We start from the raw sequence: 17,934 nt of genomic DNA, 5'->3' as shown, positions 1-17,934 counted from the left end.
TTTTTAAAAAAATTTTTTTTTCATTTCCTATTGCTCCTCCAAAATTAATTTATTTACGTCATGCGTCCGTGTTTGGGTCACATAAATTCATATTTGTACTCAGTTTCAACTTAAATCGAATTGGGGACAGGAAACTGGATTTTATTCCCCTTGCAGCAAAAGGGATTTTATCTTTTTTCTCGAGTTATTATGGCACCAATGTCTTGAATATGAATTAAAAACAATTGAGACCAATTTTGCTAGGAACAATAGCTGACGCAAAACAAAACACACACAAACAAACAATAAATGTTCAAATCAGATCGAAAATTGTGTAATAAACGCTTGGCTGCGATAATTGCTGTCGTTAGCCGCAAATAACTGCGGACGTAGTCAAATGACGTGGCGAGAAATGATAATAATAATAATTAGAGATGACATCTGGTGAATTATTCATGATGCACCTACCCAGTGCCCTTATCGTCTCTCGACCACCGAAATCATTCATTAATGGAGGACAATAAATAATGCAAATCCCGTCAGTTACTGGTACATTCAATTAAACGCAATTGCATACCTGACATTAAGCTTGCTTAAAACCAGAATGATTGTTTCATTTACTAATTAGTATTGAACCAGCGATCGACCTTACACTCCATTATTGGTATTACCAAAGTTCATTACTTGATTTACTTAACGACATGTATGCATCTACATAAATGGTATTGGTACAAAAATTGGAATTTAAAAGCTTGTACTTTTTTTTTTAATAAAATCAAGTGTAATTAAGAGAAAAAAAGGACCACAGTGCTTTCTCAACACACTGACAAAGAACATAAACTGTTTCTTAATTTAAAACATCCTTCCTAATCATATACAGATCTGTGTAAATGGATAAGAATATATTCCCAAAAATTTACCACATCACTGTCTGTCGTTCCGTTTCTAAATTATGCAGTTTTCATAAGAATAGACGCCAACTTGTTTATTTAGCAACTCTTAGACTATTCTAATTATCTTGAAATATTAAAAGGATAAGCTTTAATGTTATGTTATTGCGAGGTTTCATCCAAATGTCTCTGTTATTATTCTGTCATATTAACCTCCTTAAAGGTATTGTAGTGTCTTACAGTACAGCGTAGTCTATGCTAACCCAAGAGCTACCTCTGGAACGCGCCCGCTGCAATTGAACAACTACGGAAATTGTGTTTGTCCTCCATAAAGGTATCCCAGTGTCTTAGAGTATAGCATCGTCTACCCTAATCTAAGAGCTACCTCTGGTATGTGACCGCTGCAATTGAACAACTATGGAAATTGTGTTTGTTCTCCTTAAAAATATCCCAATGTCTTAGAGTACAGCATAACTTATTTAATCTAACTAAGAGCTACCTCTGGAACGTGGCCGCTGCAATTGAACAACTATGGAAATTGTGTTCGTCCTCCACAAAGGTATCCTAATGTCTTAGAGTACAGCATCGTCTATCCTAACCTAAGAGCTACCTCTGGTATGTGCCCGCTGCAATTGAACAACTATGAAAATTGTGTTTGTCCTACTTAAAAATATTCCAGTGTGTTAGACTGCAGCATAGTCTATGCCAACCTAAGAGCTACCTCTGGAACATGCCCGCTGCAATTGAACAACTATGGAAATTGTGTTTGTCCTTAAAAATATTCTACTGCCTTAGAGTACAGCATCGTCTATCCTAACCTAAGAGCTACCTCTGGTACGTGCCCGCTGCAATTGAACAACTATAGAAATTGCCTTTGTTCTCCTTAAAGGTGTTCCTGTGTCTCAGAGTATAGCATAGTCTATCATAACCTAACTAAAAGCTACCTCTGGAATGTGCCCGCTGCAACTGAAGAACTATGGAAATTGTGTTGTGATTCTTTAAATGTCACAACGCGTTCTGAACGGTTAAGTAGCCCAGCCAGATTCAACATTATTGTTATTGTGATTTTTATATTTCAAATTATTGCGATAAAATTTTATATAAAATTTAAAATTGCCTGACATTACCACGTTCCCCGATAATTTCTGGTTTGTTCCTAGTCAATTTGGTCATTATTATCCAATTCGGCTGCGAATACTCCAAAATTAAACGTTCAGCATAAATCGCAGCAAGTGAAAACCCATTTGCAACGGTTGACCGTGTCTTCTTCGAAAATAAACGATTTGCCGACTGGGTTGAAAATAGCCTCACACACTTTACGTCCCCAGTTCATCCTCCTCTCCTCGTTCCCCTTCACTCGACAATCGTCCCATTAAATCACCGAAATACGACAACGCACATAGCCGCCAGCACCGAGTATAAACAGACCTAAAGTTGACGGTGCTGTTGTTGGCACCGTTCGAAGAAATATTTCAACGGAAATTCTTTCGTTTCGATAAATAAATGCGAAAAAGAGAAATTTAAAAAGCGCACCGATTTGGACACCAGCCAAGACCCAATGTACTATGACATGTCTGTAGACACAGAAGCGGCCAAAACGACCAGTGGCAACTATTCACGGCAAATGCAACCACTGAATGTTTTAATGATGTTCATTGTTGTGCAAACGCAGTCTATAATTACAGGCTGCTGGTAGGGCTGTCAATAAACTGCACCTTATCTTTTTGTAAGGGGGTGAGGGGTCTGGTGAAGACTTTAATAGTGGATTTTTTTATTTTTGGTGCCAATTATAACACTTTTAGTTACTTACTCCAACCGCCTATCGCCTTTAAACCCGAATCAGAATAACCAGTTTTTTTTAATAAGACCCAGAGAATTCATTTGACGTGCTACCTTGCAGGCATTTGCTCATTTTCTAAATATTGGAGTTTTTCTAGACTAATAGTGGTGTTTGCACTATATCAACAGCTGCGAAGATTGAGTATGATTCATATTTCTCTGTTTGAAGTGATTGATATATAGTGAGATATAGTTTTTCTGTCTTTATGTTATTGAAACTTCAATTTAGCGACAAATAATTCTTCTATATGCTTCCGTATTTACCTTTGTCAGTCGTTTTAATTGGAAAAAAATATTGATGCCAAAATATAGGGTTGTTCGGAAAGTCATTTCGTTTTTTCCCGACAGAGGATTTAATTGTATTCTTTTGCACCCAACTTCACATTTAAGCCGTATAATTTTTATATGCTTTGAGAGCTCATATAGCAAGGCTTGTGTGTGAAAAATTCCAATTAATTCTACGAAGTAGTTTTTAGTTGGTGCCCTTTTAAATATGGAGAGCGATAAGCAGCATTTTCGACATATCTTACTGTTTTACTACAGAAAGGGTAAAAATGCTGTTCAAGCCAGAAAGAAATTGACTGATGTGTATGGAGAAGGTGTGTTGACAGTACGCCAGTGCCAGAACTGGTTCGCTAAATTTCGATCCGGCAATTTTGATGTCGAAGATGCACCACGTTCGGGAAGGCCGGTTGAAGCTGATAAAGGCATTAGTTGATGTGAACCGGCGAATAACAACACGTGAGATCGGATTGAGGTTAAATTTATCAAATTCAACAGTTTATGACCACTTGAAAGGCCTGGGATTATCCTCGAAGCTCGATGTATGGGTTTCCCATGTTCTCACAGAGAGAAATCTGTGTCGTCGCATTGACGTCTGCGATTCGCTTCTCAAACGTCACGAAAATGATCCGTTTTTGAAACGCATCATCACTGGGAACGAAAAATGGGTTGTATACAACAACATCAAACGCAAGAGGTCATGGAGCAAAAAAGATGAACCGGCTCAAACCATTTCCAAAGCCGATATTCACCAAAAAAAGGTGATGCTGTCTGTTTGGTGGGATTTTAAAGGAATCGTTTTTTTTTTTTGAGATTTTACCGGATAACACAACGATTAATTCGGAAGTCTACTGTCATCAGCTGGACAAACTGAATGATGCACTTCAACAGAAAAGGTCAGAACTAATCAACAGGAAAGGTGTAATGTTTCACCAAGACAACGCGAGACCTCACACAAGTTTGGTCACTCGCCAAAAGCTTTTACAGCTTGAATGGGATACAATGCTACACCCACCATATTCTCCAGACCTGGCACCATCGGATTATTATTTGTTCCGGTCACTCCAAAATTTTTTAGACGGTAAAACCTTCACCTCAAATGAGGATGTCAAAAACCTCTTCGATCAGCTAGCAAAGACCAAAAATTTTATGAGCGTAAAATCAACATCAATCATTTTATATCAAAATATTTACAACCCCATTTTGTTTCCGATCTTTCACATTGTAATAAGAGAAAGAAATGAAACCCATTGTTTCATTAGCATTGGGTTCATCTAATAAGCGAAGTTTTTCGAATCGTTTTCTGGGAATTTTGGATTATATGCATTTATTAGCACACCACAATATCTTGTAGTTTTCATTTTTCTACAGCTAGCGTACATAAATTCGATATTGTTTTGCGGGATTTTTGGTCGTAATTCATAGAATTTCGTAGTTCCTTGGTAAAGGTACGATTAGTGGTGATTTGGCAAGTGTTGATTTCAATTTGGAACATCAAAATTCCACGGACCATGATATTGAACCCGAAAAACAACATCGATCTAATATTTTAGATTATCAATTTCCAAGGAATTTAGAATTTTTTGGGCTCTCTTCAGTAAAGAATTAGAAGGCATTCATGGAATGTGTTGATACTAGCAGAACTTTTAACGGCAAAAATGTATTTTGCATTTTAAAAATCGAAAATAAGTTTGAAAAATGATTTTAAATAAAATACGAAATGCTTTTCTCAAAAAAAGTATTTAAATGCAAGACAAAAATCGGTATCTTTATTTTGTACTTCAAATACTTAAATCACATCTCTGATTTGCATACACATAATTACTTCATGAGACGTCCCTGTACGTTTTAATAACCCAATTGAAGGTACGCACACATACAGATGTATTACGTCCGTCGTAAATGTACGTGAGTGCTGCTGCAACACGTCCGTCGCGAAGCTACACGTTATAATTTATTGCACGATATACGATCTCGCCGTTGGCGGGCGCTGCGGCGCTGCCTGCGCCGATTCAGTGAGCGACCTAGATAGAATACATTCACGTCCTACACAAACACACACACGTGTACATCGACGTACACGTATAACGATCGCACTAACTTTACGTCTGTATGCACTTACGTACGAAACGAATGTACGTGTTAGCGTTTTAGCCAAGTGCAAGCGGTAATAAGTAACAAGAGGACTGGCAACGGTCCAAATATTATAATCGGGCGGCTATTTCGCGGTATCGTATATACAAACACGCCCACACCTTCCAATATTTATAATCCGATAAAAATACAGGCACCTTTAAATATAGAAGGAAAATCATTCCGACAACGTGAAAACCTTTCGCACCTTTCTACATAATGATACATAGCAGCGGCACCCACACGCGGGCTTCGGTAGACCAATTAATTAATCGTTATATACTGTGGCACTGCTTATGTACTAACCTAACTAACTATCCGTCATTAAACGGATGCATTAACTATACATAAACAATGTACATGTACACATATGTACGCATATAAATACAAAAGTGAGGGCAACGGGCCAACAAACTGTCCGCATTCTTTCGATTTTTAAATCTTATCTTTTCTTTTTTTTTTTTAATAGACATGACTGTCGGCATACCTAGCTCACGGTTATCAGTTATAAATAAACAAATTATGTAGCTATTCTTGCAAAGGTTACGACATTTTATCAGTGACATACCCACCTAACTTGTCTAGCGCCAAACCAGAAAAAAATTCTAGGCTTTTCCCGGCTACTTTTCTTAGCTTTCCCGGTCAAGTTGTTTTGGTCTAGCATACTCATGGCAAACAAAATCAATCCGTTTTTCAATTAATTGTTAAAGGTGCATGCCTGGAGCGCGGACCTGTTCTTAGGGTTCCTAGATGGTCGGGATTTAGCGGATGCTATTTTTGTATGTCCTTCCGACTCCCGACGAAGTATAAAATCTCCAGAAAAACAACTTCATTTTATAAACTAGTAATTTTAAGTTTCGAATTCTCAATGACAAAATATGAGCATATTTTATTAGTAGGTGATTTACAAAAGAGTTTACAAAAAAATTATGTGTTTCGTGCTGTCCATTCCAGTAAGCAATGCTTATTGTGGAAGAATGTTTACTTTACTGAACAATCTTTACGCAAAAGAAAGGAATCGAATGTGCATGGATTAGATAAAAGCAGAGTTAATGATTAGAATTAATTTTGAGGAAAATTGTTTGAATTTCAAGTCTTCTTTAAATTGTGAAAAAGGGCAAAAAATAGTTAAATCCGTGAAAAGTAATGCAAAATACATACGGCGAGCTAAAAAATAAATTGGTAAAATAATAAATAATTCGATTTAAGTTTTTGTTTCTTTCTACCAAAATTTCCAAAATCCGTAGATGGAAAAGGTTAAAAATGTGGAAATATTAGAAGGAATAGAAGAGAACAGAAGTCACTATGGAACTCAATAGAATAGAAGAAATAGGCGAGATAGGTTGGTAGGACCCATTCTCAGGACTAAAGGACTAGTTAGATTAGAGACATATTAGAAGCATGAGTAGAGATAGACCTACATTAGATTACTGTTCACGAATAGTTAGGGATGTGGGATATGTTCTAATTTCAGGGAAAAGCAAAGATTAGCTCAGAATAGGAAAATCTGCAGGTGCGTGTCCTACCACTTTTAAGGACATAGAGAAGCGCAGCGAAATTTTACGTTCTGTATAAAAAAATATTACATTTATCGTTCGATTTTAAAAATTTCCCACAAACTTGACAAATTTCCCGGTTTTTCTCGATCTCTCAGCATTTCTATTAATTATATCGTCAATAGAAATCAGTATAATTGATGATGATAATGTGAATGTGAAAACAATATGGACCCGATATTCTAGGAGAGCAAATCAGTAAACTTATGTTAGTAAGACTTCAAACAAAAAGTTAAATATACAACAATTTCCTTCGAAACCCTTAAAATAGTACGTCTATCACGTTAGCATATGAGTAATTTGAAGCTAATTTTTATTAAATGATTGATTTTGTAGACCCTATCATTTCGAAAAAGAATAGGACTGCTTGAATGTCAAATTTGCATCATATTTTTCAGCTGATTTGTAATGACAGAATTAATTTTGCAGCGCCTGCTAATCACAGGAAATTAGATGGTCCCCGGTCCTCTGGCCTGGCCCCTAACAGTCCAGTGACCTCCTTTTAGTCGGTTAATCAAATGACAAATGCTACTTGAAACAACGATTGATCGTACCGTTCACAAAATTTTTCGTTTAGTCGCTCTTTAGTTGTCTTGGATCAAAACATTTATTAATAATATGATAAACGGCGCTGCTTCAAATTAAACATGTTCAAACGCATGGGTCATTGAACCCATTAGTTTCACAAAATCCGCACGATTTTGTAATTTCATTGTTGTTCACTGCCGAAAATAATAAACGCCGGACGTTGGAGTCAATCCAAGCAAGCAAGCAGTAAGTTTAAGTATTACTTATTACTTGGTCGATTCACGAAAATACGAAAGCAAAAAAATAACCGAAACACGATTTAACGCTTTGGTAACGAGCTACGAAATTTTTCGAACATTGTCGGTTTACCGCAAAGAAACGATTACTTATAACGCGGTCGTAGTTGGCGTAGAAACGCAGTTTCCTCAAGTTGCATCAAACGAGTTGGCGTTAAAATGAGAGCTACGAGCTACAATAAGTTAATGGTGTTTGTGGTTATTAGAGCGAAACTTGTGTTTTTTTTTGTTCATTATACGTATGTACATACATACATACTTACTCTGATTAGATATAATACATATTTGTTACATAAGAGACTAAAAATTAAAAGTAGCCTGCATGTTTTGTACACTGAACACAATTGCGTACATACAAATAACATTGTAGTTATTTAGGTGTTCCACTATAGATAGTATTTTTACCCTTTTTGAAATCTAACATAATATATTTTTTTATAATTATTGTAAGGCATTTCGTATCATATTTCATTCATATTTCCTACACGATTTTGTTGACAGATCTATAGTATACTTCATTTACTTTCTCTAACGATGTGCCCCTTCCAATGTCTTGTATTTGCGCTGGCAAAATCGTAGGTAGGGAGAAAAAAGCTCATTACACTCTCGACTCTTGTTCATTAAACATACTTTTTCATACAAAAACCTGCCAAAAATTTTGTTCAATCATGAATATTAGTGCGAGTCGAAAACAAGGGTTAAAGCCTTTAATATGTGTTCGAATATAAATAAATATCTCGTTGATATTTTCAGTAGTAAATGGTACCAATAACAGCACATTTGAGCAATGCAATTGTAGTGGATAAAATGGTCAATTTTTCCGTGTAGTACTGTACGGATTATACGCTCCTCGCCGGTTAAGAGTTTGGCCGAGAGTTGTCTCTTTCCTTTTCTGGCCTAGTGCTGTTCTTTTCTACTTTGCGCCGGTCAAACCGAAGGTCACACCGCTACAGAAAATAAACGAAGTATATTTGTCACTATTATAACCTAAGAACCTCACCGCTGCGACACCTGTGGCCGGAGTTATAAAGTACTAAGGCGCTTACGGTATTGCAGCAATGGCCGCTGTCGTCATCCATATTCTCCATGACGTACATAGTAATACCACTGGCGAATTGCAGCATAATGATTAAATTCAATATTAATATAAAAATATGTTTTATCAGTTCGCAAATTAGCAACCCCATGTGTCCTTTAGCGACCCATTTTTTAATCCCAATTTCCCCAAAATTCTACATGCATAGATACATAAAAACAAAAAAACAGTAATTATTTTATCAGTAAAATTTAAAAACGTCAAGTTAAACATTTAAAATAGTCTTGCTGACACAAATAGCTCGTTATCAGTTTAAAAACTGCTTACAAACACATGTAACACTTGAGCCAAAGGTCAACAACTAAACGACCCATTTATCGGAAGTGTCAGTGGTAATTATCATTTACTTTCACTGTTACAAATGTATGTACGTTGTACACGTATGTGTATATCAAAAAAGAAAACGAAAACGCTGTCGCTGTTATTGCATTAACGACCTATTATTATTACATCAATAATGTAAATTGTTTTTGTATGAATCGTTTCCTAGAAAGCCAAGATAACCTTTATTATTATTATTATTATTATAATTCTGTTTACAATGGCAACAAATCTTTCCATGTTAGCAAATTTTCTCTTAATTTTTATACCACCCAGTCCTACTACATCGGTGCAATTTGGTCCAAGAAACGACACAAAGGCCAAAAAACAAAAGACAATGATCTTATCCGACCGGAAACAACTCGTTGTCAAGACTACGGGCTGGAGAAATTTCAATTTGATGACCGCCCGGAACGTTCGTCCATTGTTTAACGTCTACACACTGGGGCCTCTTACACATCTACACGTTGCAATGTACATTTTGACAAACAATAGGTACGGGAACGTACGCCATCTATCTCGTTCCCGGTCAGTCTTCAATTGTTATTATTACAGACAATACAAGGTCGTGGGAGAATGGATATGAACAACGGACTGTACATATATATACAGCTTGTTTCACACACACATAAGCGATTCACCCTCCCTCATGAGCACGCAAACATCAACACGAATTTCCATAATATAACCATCCACATTACGTAATTTAAATATTTAGTTTTGAAGACCATTAAAACCCATATTGGGTGGGACTTGTCAATTAGGAGGACACAAATGATTCTGTTAAAGGTGAACGCGATTTAATATTGGAAGGTTTTCCCCATTTAAAAATGATCCTCATGATTTAAATGGTGACAATATCGTGGCGTTTGGAGCTAGAAGGGCCAATGTCGGAATCTTCACATTCGAAAAACTTGCGAGTTTAAATTTTTGTCAAAAAACTTTTTATTGTGGCTCAGACAGAGCCCAAGCTTTATTTTTACAACTTTGGCTTAGCAAAAAGTATATCGTCAACCTAATACTGCCTCATGGGTCATCACTCTATTTTATAATATTTTGAAAACAGCCTCGTACAAGATTTTAAACTATTTTAGGTTTTGTAGACACAAATGGTTAACACAATAATGTTGTAATTCCACCTTGTTGAGAGTTTTTTCCTGCACTCTACATGACTCAGACTATAACATGGTCTGAGTCATTTGAAGTGGTACACAAATTGGGTATTTTTGGGGCAGTGTTTATCACGAATTGCACTGTGAAATTAGCAAGATTGCGTTTACGTCATCGACATGGCAAAAGTTCTACTGCATAAGTAAGTGCGTGATAACTCTTCAAGTTGTGTCTTATTTAATAAAAATTCTTTACCTTTGTCGGTTGAATCCGGATACGGTCCTGAACTACGGCTTAACACAGGTTCGCTTAATGAAGCCCTTTTCCTAACGCGAATAGGTGTAGACCTTTTGTTAGCAACCGGGGCTAGCTGTCCAGTCGACGCTATTCCCCGATGACTACCTAGAATACGACCCTGAAACAAAAAGACGAAAGAATCATAATTATTTATTAATCTATTTATTTATTACTGCTTATATTAATGTTTGAAAACTTGACAAGATTAACAACCAACCAATATTTTTGAAAATACCCTACCTACACCTTCTTCAATCTATTACTTTTAGATATAATTCTTCAAAGAAAAAGAAATCACACATTTTTGTAATTCTACATCATACTGACTTTGTTCGTTTAATAAATTCAACATTTTTTTATTGACTTTAAGCAAAATAGCATTTTTTTTTGTCATTTGCCATTCTCGATAAATAAATTATAGTCGTAGGTGGAATAGGAATGGACTAATACGAACGAGACCTAGAGCAGAGTAAGTTTGAGGTGTCCTCACTATTTAAAAATATGTACATGGTGCTCAACTTTAGTGAAGTAAGGGACTGTGGTAATAAAACAAACGAGGCAGGAGCCATTTCGATATAAAATGAACAAAAGGGGAGGATACGTAGAAAGAACATTTAGAAAAAATTTATACGTAACTCAAGAGTTAGATGTGTTAGCAAAGATGGTGTGAAGATACCTACAAGAAGTAGGATACCCCATAATGAAGGAAGAATTTGACTTTCAATTACCATTAAAAAAACGTGAAAGAATAATAGAGCGACAGGTATAGATGTGATACAGACGGAAATCATAGAGCATGCAGGCCAGGAGGTGTTAGAGATTGTATGTTTAGGTAATTTATTCTGATCTCATTCATAATGAGAAAAGAGTTAAATATAGCATTAAAAGTATAGATGGAACACAGGTGGAAAATTTAAAACATGCAGAATAAGAGGCTACAGATAGTATGTTTAGGCTAGTTAGTCACATATACGAGACAGGGAAAGTCCCGGAGGCTTATAAACAGAACGTGATAGTAGGTATACCAAAAAAGAGACGCGCGGATAAATGCGAGAAATTTAAAATAATTAGGTGAACTTATTAACTAGGCAATTAAGGTTTAGAAGAAAAAAGGAAAGCATGAGTCTATTTTAGCTTTATAGGTAGGGTTGCCATCCGTCCGGGTTTCCCCGGATTTGTCCTAGAGGGTATCCGGGGAGCGTCCGGGGGGGGCTTCATTTGTAGTCCTGGTTTAAAAATTTAAAGTCTTGGGCCGCCCGCCACACACGTAAAAGAAATCTAACTGATTATTAAAACAATTTGTAACAAACTGTAATAAGATTCTGTTTTGTTAGGTACATTGAAAATGATGATAAAGAATGACTAAATTTAATTTTAAGGTCTGAAAATAAATAAAAGGGTGATTTATGACATTTTCAACTGTTTTTTGTTACACTGACTATGTTTAAAAAAACCTGTTGACATGTCCGGGTTCTGGACTCTAAAATCCGGGGTTTTCACGCGTCTTGCCCTGGTTTCCAAATTTTAGAGATGGCAACACTATTTATAGGTAATAATAGAAAAGAGAAAGTGCATGCACAGGGATTCGTAGGGAGGTAGAAGACGATATAATAATTGTGTAAAAAGCAACAAGCTGTTACAGAACTTGAGCAGTAATGGACAAAAATTAAATGTTAGGATTTGAGTTCAACAAGGATGCAGAATAGATGAGATATGTTGGTAGGACATCTTACCAGGCAGGAAGGGCTAGTTACGGACAGATTAGAAGTAGAAAGCAACAGTTAAGAAGAATCGAGATAGACCTGGATTAGATGACTATTTATTTATAAATGAATGAATGTGGGATGTTCTAGTTTTAGGGAATTGCGAAAATTGGTAGAGAAACGGAAGAATTGAAGGTGCGTGTCTAATCAGTCTTAGGACTGACTGATCACTGTAATTATGATTAAGCATGAAATTGCAATATTATAATAGTTGTTTTGAGGACACCCGTCAGGTCGCTTTCCCTTACTTTGTATTAACTAAACATTTTAAGTGAACTGACCTAATTGTTTTAAGTTTGAAACAAATAAATACTTATCCAAATACAAGAAGTTTATCGCCATCTAGTGGACATCTACTAATACTAAAAGTACTTTAAATATAAATACTTATTGTACTTTGTTACATTCAATAATATTTTATTAATATTACCACGAAACACTTCTGGACTCCCTTTTCTCTCCCTTCCTTTCCCATACAAATCAATGGCCTTCGTCATTAACTTCTTCTCAATCAAAAAGTCTTAAGCGTTTTTTATTTGCGTGCGCTTAATACAAATAAGAAAAAAGAATCCGCAATACGAATGAATTAAAGTGGGCAACCGCATATTCGAGTAGGTATTCTGGTCTCTAGTGGATAGGTAAGTAGGTATATAAGTGGTATGTGTATATAGCATGTATTGTATGGTACAATGGCGAGTATCCATTCTATAGGGGCAATTAATTTAAATATTCATCGTCCATTTGAAATGCGCGCACGATATAATGCGGAGTCCATATTGAACTGAATCATTAGCATATCTGATGATCGTTTACCACGTAACTATGTAGGTAACACTTTTTCCAAGAAACATTCGTTATTATGTAGAGACAGTTAAGGTCAACATTCTCATTTAACCTAACTACAGACAAGTCACACACACATATACTACTAATACGTATAGGAACAGAAATATACGTAATAAGAATCGAGATACGTTACCTCTACTACTACATAGTACAGATTTACCTAAGTGTATACGTACATACATACGCAATATTTTAATAATCCGCATATAGAAATTGCACAGTAAATTAGGATGTTTGGGAGGTATGTCAAAATGCTACGAGACAAAAAAAAATTGGAAGAACGTTCATCATTCAATTCTAAAACTCCTGTAAAAATTACAAATCGATTCACTAAACCGTTAAAAAGTTATTGAAATTTTAAAAAATTGTAATTTTGCAGTTTATGGAGATTCGTTGACCGAACATATTATTAACAGAAAAAAAGCTACCAGAAATTTCAAACTTTTATAATAAGTAACTTGAACTCTGGAGAATCACTTTAGCGTAAGGTTATTCAAATTCACTAAATGGTTATCGAGGAAAAAATGAAAAATTAGCTGAAAATCTCGTTTTTACTTGATAATATAATGATAATATTTATAATTGTCTGAAATAAATGCAATTTTAAAGTTTTAATTATTATTTAAACATAAAATAAAGTTTTACGCTCATTATTAATAAAGATTGAAACTAAATATTTTTTTGTTTCGAATTTGAAATCAAGGCATATTCACTGCCAAAAGTTAGTTGAAATTTTTCCATATTCGTTATTTCTTATTCTATTCAAACTTTTTGGTCAAATTCCAAATTTTTTCTCAAACCGTATACTTTTTTTTTAGTATAACGACGAATTTCTAATTTTATGTACTCTTGTCACCGATTGTACCTCCCAAACATCCTTAATGCATCCTTCCGAATATCGATGTTGTTACTGGACATAAATCTTCCTGAAAAAAGTATCTACCTACTCGTTATTACTGGAAAAAAAAAATGCTGAGTTCGTTATTTGTTTCTGTACATTTACTGTTTACCTTTACCTGACACTTACGAATTTAAAAACAACATTTTGAATTCTAATTCAATTTAAATTTTACAAAGAGGTGTTATTGAGTACGTACGACTTTTTTGTTTGCAATTTAAAAATTTGTTTCTTAAGAAGGCGGAAGGCTACCAAGCATCACATGGACTAATTATAAACACAATTTCAAATTGAACAGTTCCGAGACAAAATTGGCAATTTACAAAAAATTTTGTTTGGCGTTAGAGTATGTGAAGGCGTGTCTTGTACATTTTTCATTCAAGCGAATAAATGAGACTTAATAGTGATCTTAAGGAAGAGAAATAAGCAAATCAAAGAAAATTAAAAAAAACGTACCGATTCCTTTAAGATGATATTTAAATCATTAGAAAAAAAAAGATAATATTCATGAGGATTGTGGAAGCTTTTAACAATGTTAAATGGGAAAAGAGTAAAAATACTCAAAGATGTAGGGATAGAAGAAGAGTGTTAAGACCGCTTTAAGCTTTATGTCATGTTAAAAAATATCGTAAACATAAAAAAGAGATGTCAGGTAGGAATTGCAGCGGACACTAACAAAGAAAAAGGAATAACATTATACCTACTGGTTAATACGTAACAAAAAAAAAATGCATTCAAGCAGAATTCGAGCATGTTGTCAACGGGTCAAGACAGGAACAAGTGCAGGTGCGTGATGCTCATCAACCAGTCTTCAGGCTGAAGGCCTTACGATTATAACGATAAATCATTCGTTTTATTATTCTAATTTCCATTTTGCCTGTTCTGACAGTGATATTAACAAATATGCATACCCAACCGAGTTAAGATTCAGTTTTTTAAAATTAGACAAGGAAATATCTCGAATGCTGTGAGATTTTTATTAGCATCGCATTTTGTTTTTAAATTATAGTATACGACCAAAACGACCTGAACATTTTCTGGTTACCTATTAGGTATATACCAGTCTTGTCTTACTTGCAGAATAAATTCATATACTTATGCAAATTTTATTAGTGCGCCTTCGTCTACAGAACCGGTAAAAATGTCGAAAGTTCAAAATCACAAATTCATTTTTTATAGATGAGTTAGCTACCTATGTACATGAAAGCCAAACAAACTAAGACAATAAAATACCAGAAATGGAGCGGTAAACGCCATCTGTAGTACGATGGTACATTTTAGGATTACGTATGCTCCAACAAGGTCCATTTAAATATATGGATTTTTACCAATTTTTACCTNTAAAAGGGTGATTTATGACATTTTCAACTGTTTTTTGTTACACTGACTATGTTTAAAAAAACCTGTTGACATGTCCGGGTTCTGGACTCTAAAATCCGGGGTTTTCACGCGTCTTGCCCTGGTTTCCAAATTTTAGAGATGGCAACCCTATTTATAGGTAATAATAGAAAAGAGAAAGTGCATGCACAGGGATTCGTAGGGAGGTAGAAAACGATATAATAATTGTGTAAAGAGCAACAAGCAGTTATAGAACTTAAGCAATAATGTACGAAAATTAAATGTTAGGATTTGAGTTCAACAAGGATGCAGAATAGATGAGATATGTTAGTAGTACATCTTCCCATGCAGGAAGGGCTAGTTACGGACATATTAGAAGTAGAAAGTAGCAGTTAAGAAGAATCGAGATAGACCTGGATTAGATGACTTTTCATAAATGAATGAATGTGGGATGTTCTAATTTTGGTAGAGAAACGGAAGAATTGGAGGTGCGTGTCCAATCAGTCTCAGGACTGACCACTATAATTTTGATTAAGCATGAAATTGCAATATTATAATAGTTGTTTTGAGGACACCCGTCAGGTCGCTTTCCCTTACTTTGTATTAACTAAACATTTTAAGTGAACTGACCTAATTGTTTTAAGTTTGAAACAAATAAATACTTATCCAAATACAAGAAGTTTATCGCCATCTAGTGGACATCTACTAATACTAAAAGTACTTTAAATATAAATACTTATTGTACTTTGTTACATTCAATAATCTATTATTAATATTACCACGAAACACTTCTGGACTCCCTTTTCTCTCCCTTCCTTTCCCATACAAATCAATGGCCTTCGTCATTAACTTCTTCTCAATCAAAAAGTCTTAAGCGTTTTTTATTTGCGTGCGCTTAATACAAATAAGAAAAAAGAATCCGCAATACGAATGAATTAAAGTGGGCAACCGCATATTCGAGTAGGTATTCTGGTCTCTAGTGGATAGGTAAGTAGGTATATAAGTGGTATGTGTATATAGCATGTATTGTATGGTACAATGGCGAGTATCCATTCTATAGAGGCAATTAATTTAAATATTCATCGTCCATTTGAAATGCGCGCACGATATAATGCGGAGTCCATATTGAACTGAATCATTAGCATATCTGATGATCGTTTACCACGTAACTATGTAGGTAACACTTTTTCCAAGAAACATTCGTTATTATGTAGAGACAGTTAAGGTCAACATTCTCATTTAACCTAACTACAGACAAGTCACACACACATATACTACTAATACGTATAGGAACAGAAATATACGTAATAAGAATCGAGATACGTTACCTCTACTACTACATAGTACAGATTTACCTAAGTGTATACGTACATACATACGCAATATTTTAATAATCCGCATATAGAAATTGCACAGTAAATTAGGATGTTTGGGAGGTATGTCAAAATGCTACACAAGATTAACAACCAACCAATATTTTTGAAAATACCCTACCTACACCTTCTTCAATCTATTACTTTTAGATATAATTCTTCAAAGAAAAAGAAATCACACATTTTTGTAATTCTACATCATACTGACTTTGTTCGTTTAATAAATTCAACATTTTTTTATTGACTTTAAGCAAAATAGCATTTTTTTTTGTCATTTGCCATTCTCGATAAATAAATTATAGTCGTAGGTGGAATAGGAATGGACTAATACGAACGAGACCTAGAGCAGAGTAAGTTTGAGGTGTCCTCACTATTTAAAAATATGTACATGGTGCTCAACTTTAGTGAAGTAAGGGACTGTGGTAATAAAACAAACGAGGCAGGAGCCATTTCGATATAAAATGAACAAAAGGGGAGGATACGTAGAAAGAACATTTAGAAAAAATTTATACGTAACTCAAGAGTTAGATGTGTTAGCAAAGATGGTGTGAAGATACCTACAAGAAGTAGGATACCCCATAATGAAGGAAGAATTTGACTTTCAATTACCATTAAAAAAACGTGAAAGAATAATAGAGCGACAGGTATAGATGTGATACAGACGGAAATCATAGAGCATGCAGGCCAGGAGGTGTTAGAGATTGTATGTTTAGGTAATTTATTCTGATCTCATTCATAATGAGAAAAGAGTTAAATATAGCATTAAAAGTATAGATGGAACACAGGTGGAAAATTTAAAACATGCAGAATAAGAGGCTACAGATAGTATGTTTAGGCTAGTTAGTCACATATACGAGACAGGGAAAGTCCCGGAGGCTTATAAACAGAACGTGATAGTAGGTATACCAAAAAAGAGACGCGCGGATAAATGCGAGAAATTTAAAATAATTAGGTGAACTTATTAACTAGGCAATTAAGGTTTAGAAGAAAAAAGGAAAGCATGAGTCTATTTTAGCTTTATAGGTAGGGTTGCCATCCGTCCGGGTTTCCCCGGATTTGTCCTAGAGGGTATCCGGGGAGCGTCCGGGGGGGGCTTCATTTGTAGTCCTGGTTTAAAAATTTAAAGTCTTGGGCCGCCCGCCACACACGTAAAAGAAATCTAACTGATTATTAAAACAATTTGTAACAAACTGTAATAAGATTCTGTTTTGTTAGGTACATTGAAAATGATGATAAAGAATGACTAAATTTAATTTTAAGGTCTGAAAATAAATAAAAGGGTGATTTATGACATTTTCAACTGTTTTTTGTTACACTGACTATGTTTAAAAAAACCTGTTGACATGTCCGGGTTCTGGACTCTAAAATCCGGGGTTTTCACGCGTCTTG

The 17,934-nt window shown here is 35.1% G+C and overlaps 1 protein-coding gene across 1 annotated transcript in view; it reads right to left on the bottom strand.

Annotated features, from left to right (window-relative positions):
• Nucleotides 1–17,934, bottom strand: part of LOC108741246 — a 50,863-nt gene that overhangs the window by 17,161 nt on the left and 15,768 nt on the right. Inside the window, exon 4 of the mRNA XM_025977935.1 lies at nucleotides 10,286–10,445. Within this exon, the coding sequence (XP_025833720.1) occupies nucleotides 10,286–10,445 (160 nt within the window). The remainder of the gene's footprint in view (nucleotides 1–10,285; nucleotides 10,446–17,934) is intronic.

This window comes from Agrilus planipennis, unplaced genomic scaffold (assembly GCF_000699045.2).
Source record: "Agrilus planipennis isolate EAB-ADULT unplaced genomic scaffold, Apla_2.0 scaffold292, whole genome shotgun sequence".
NCBI classification, from domain to species: Eukaryota; Metazoa; Arthropoda; class Insecta; order Coleoptera; family Buprestidae; genus Agrilus; species Agrilus planipennis.
This window is presented reverse-complemented; position numbering and strand designations above follow the sequence as displayed.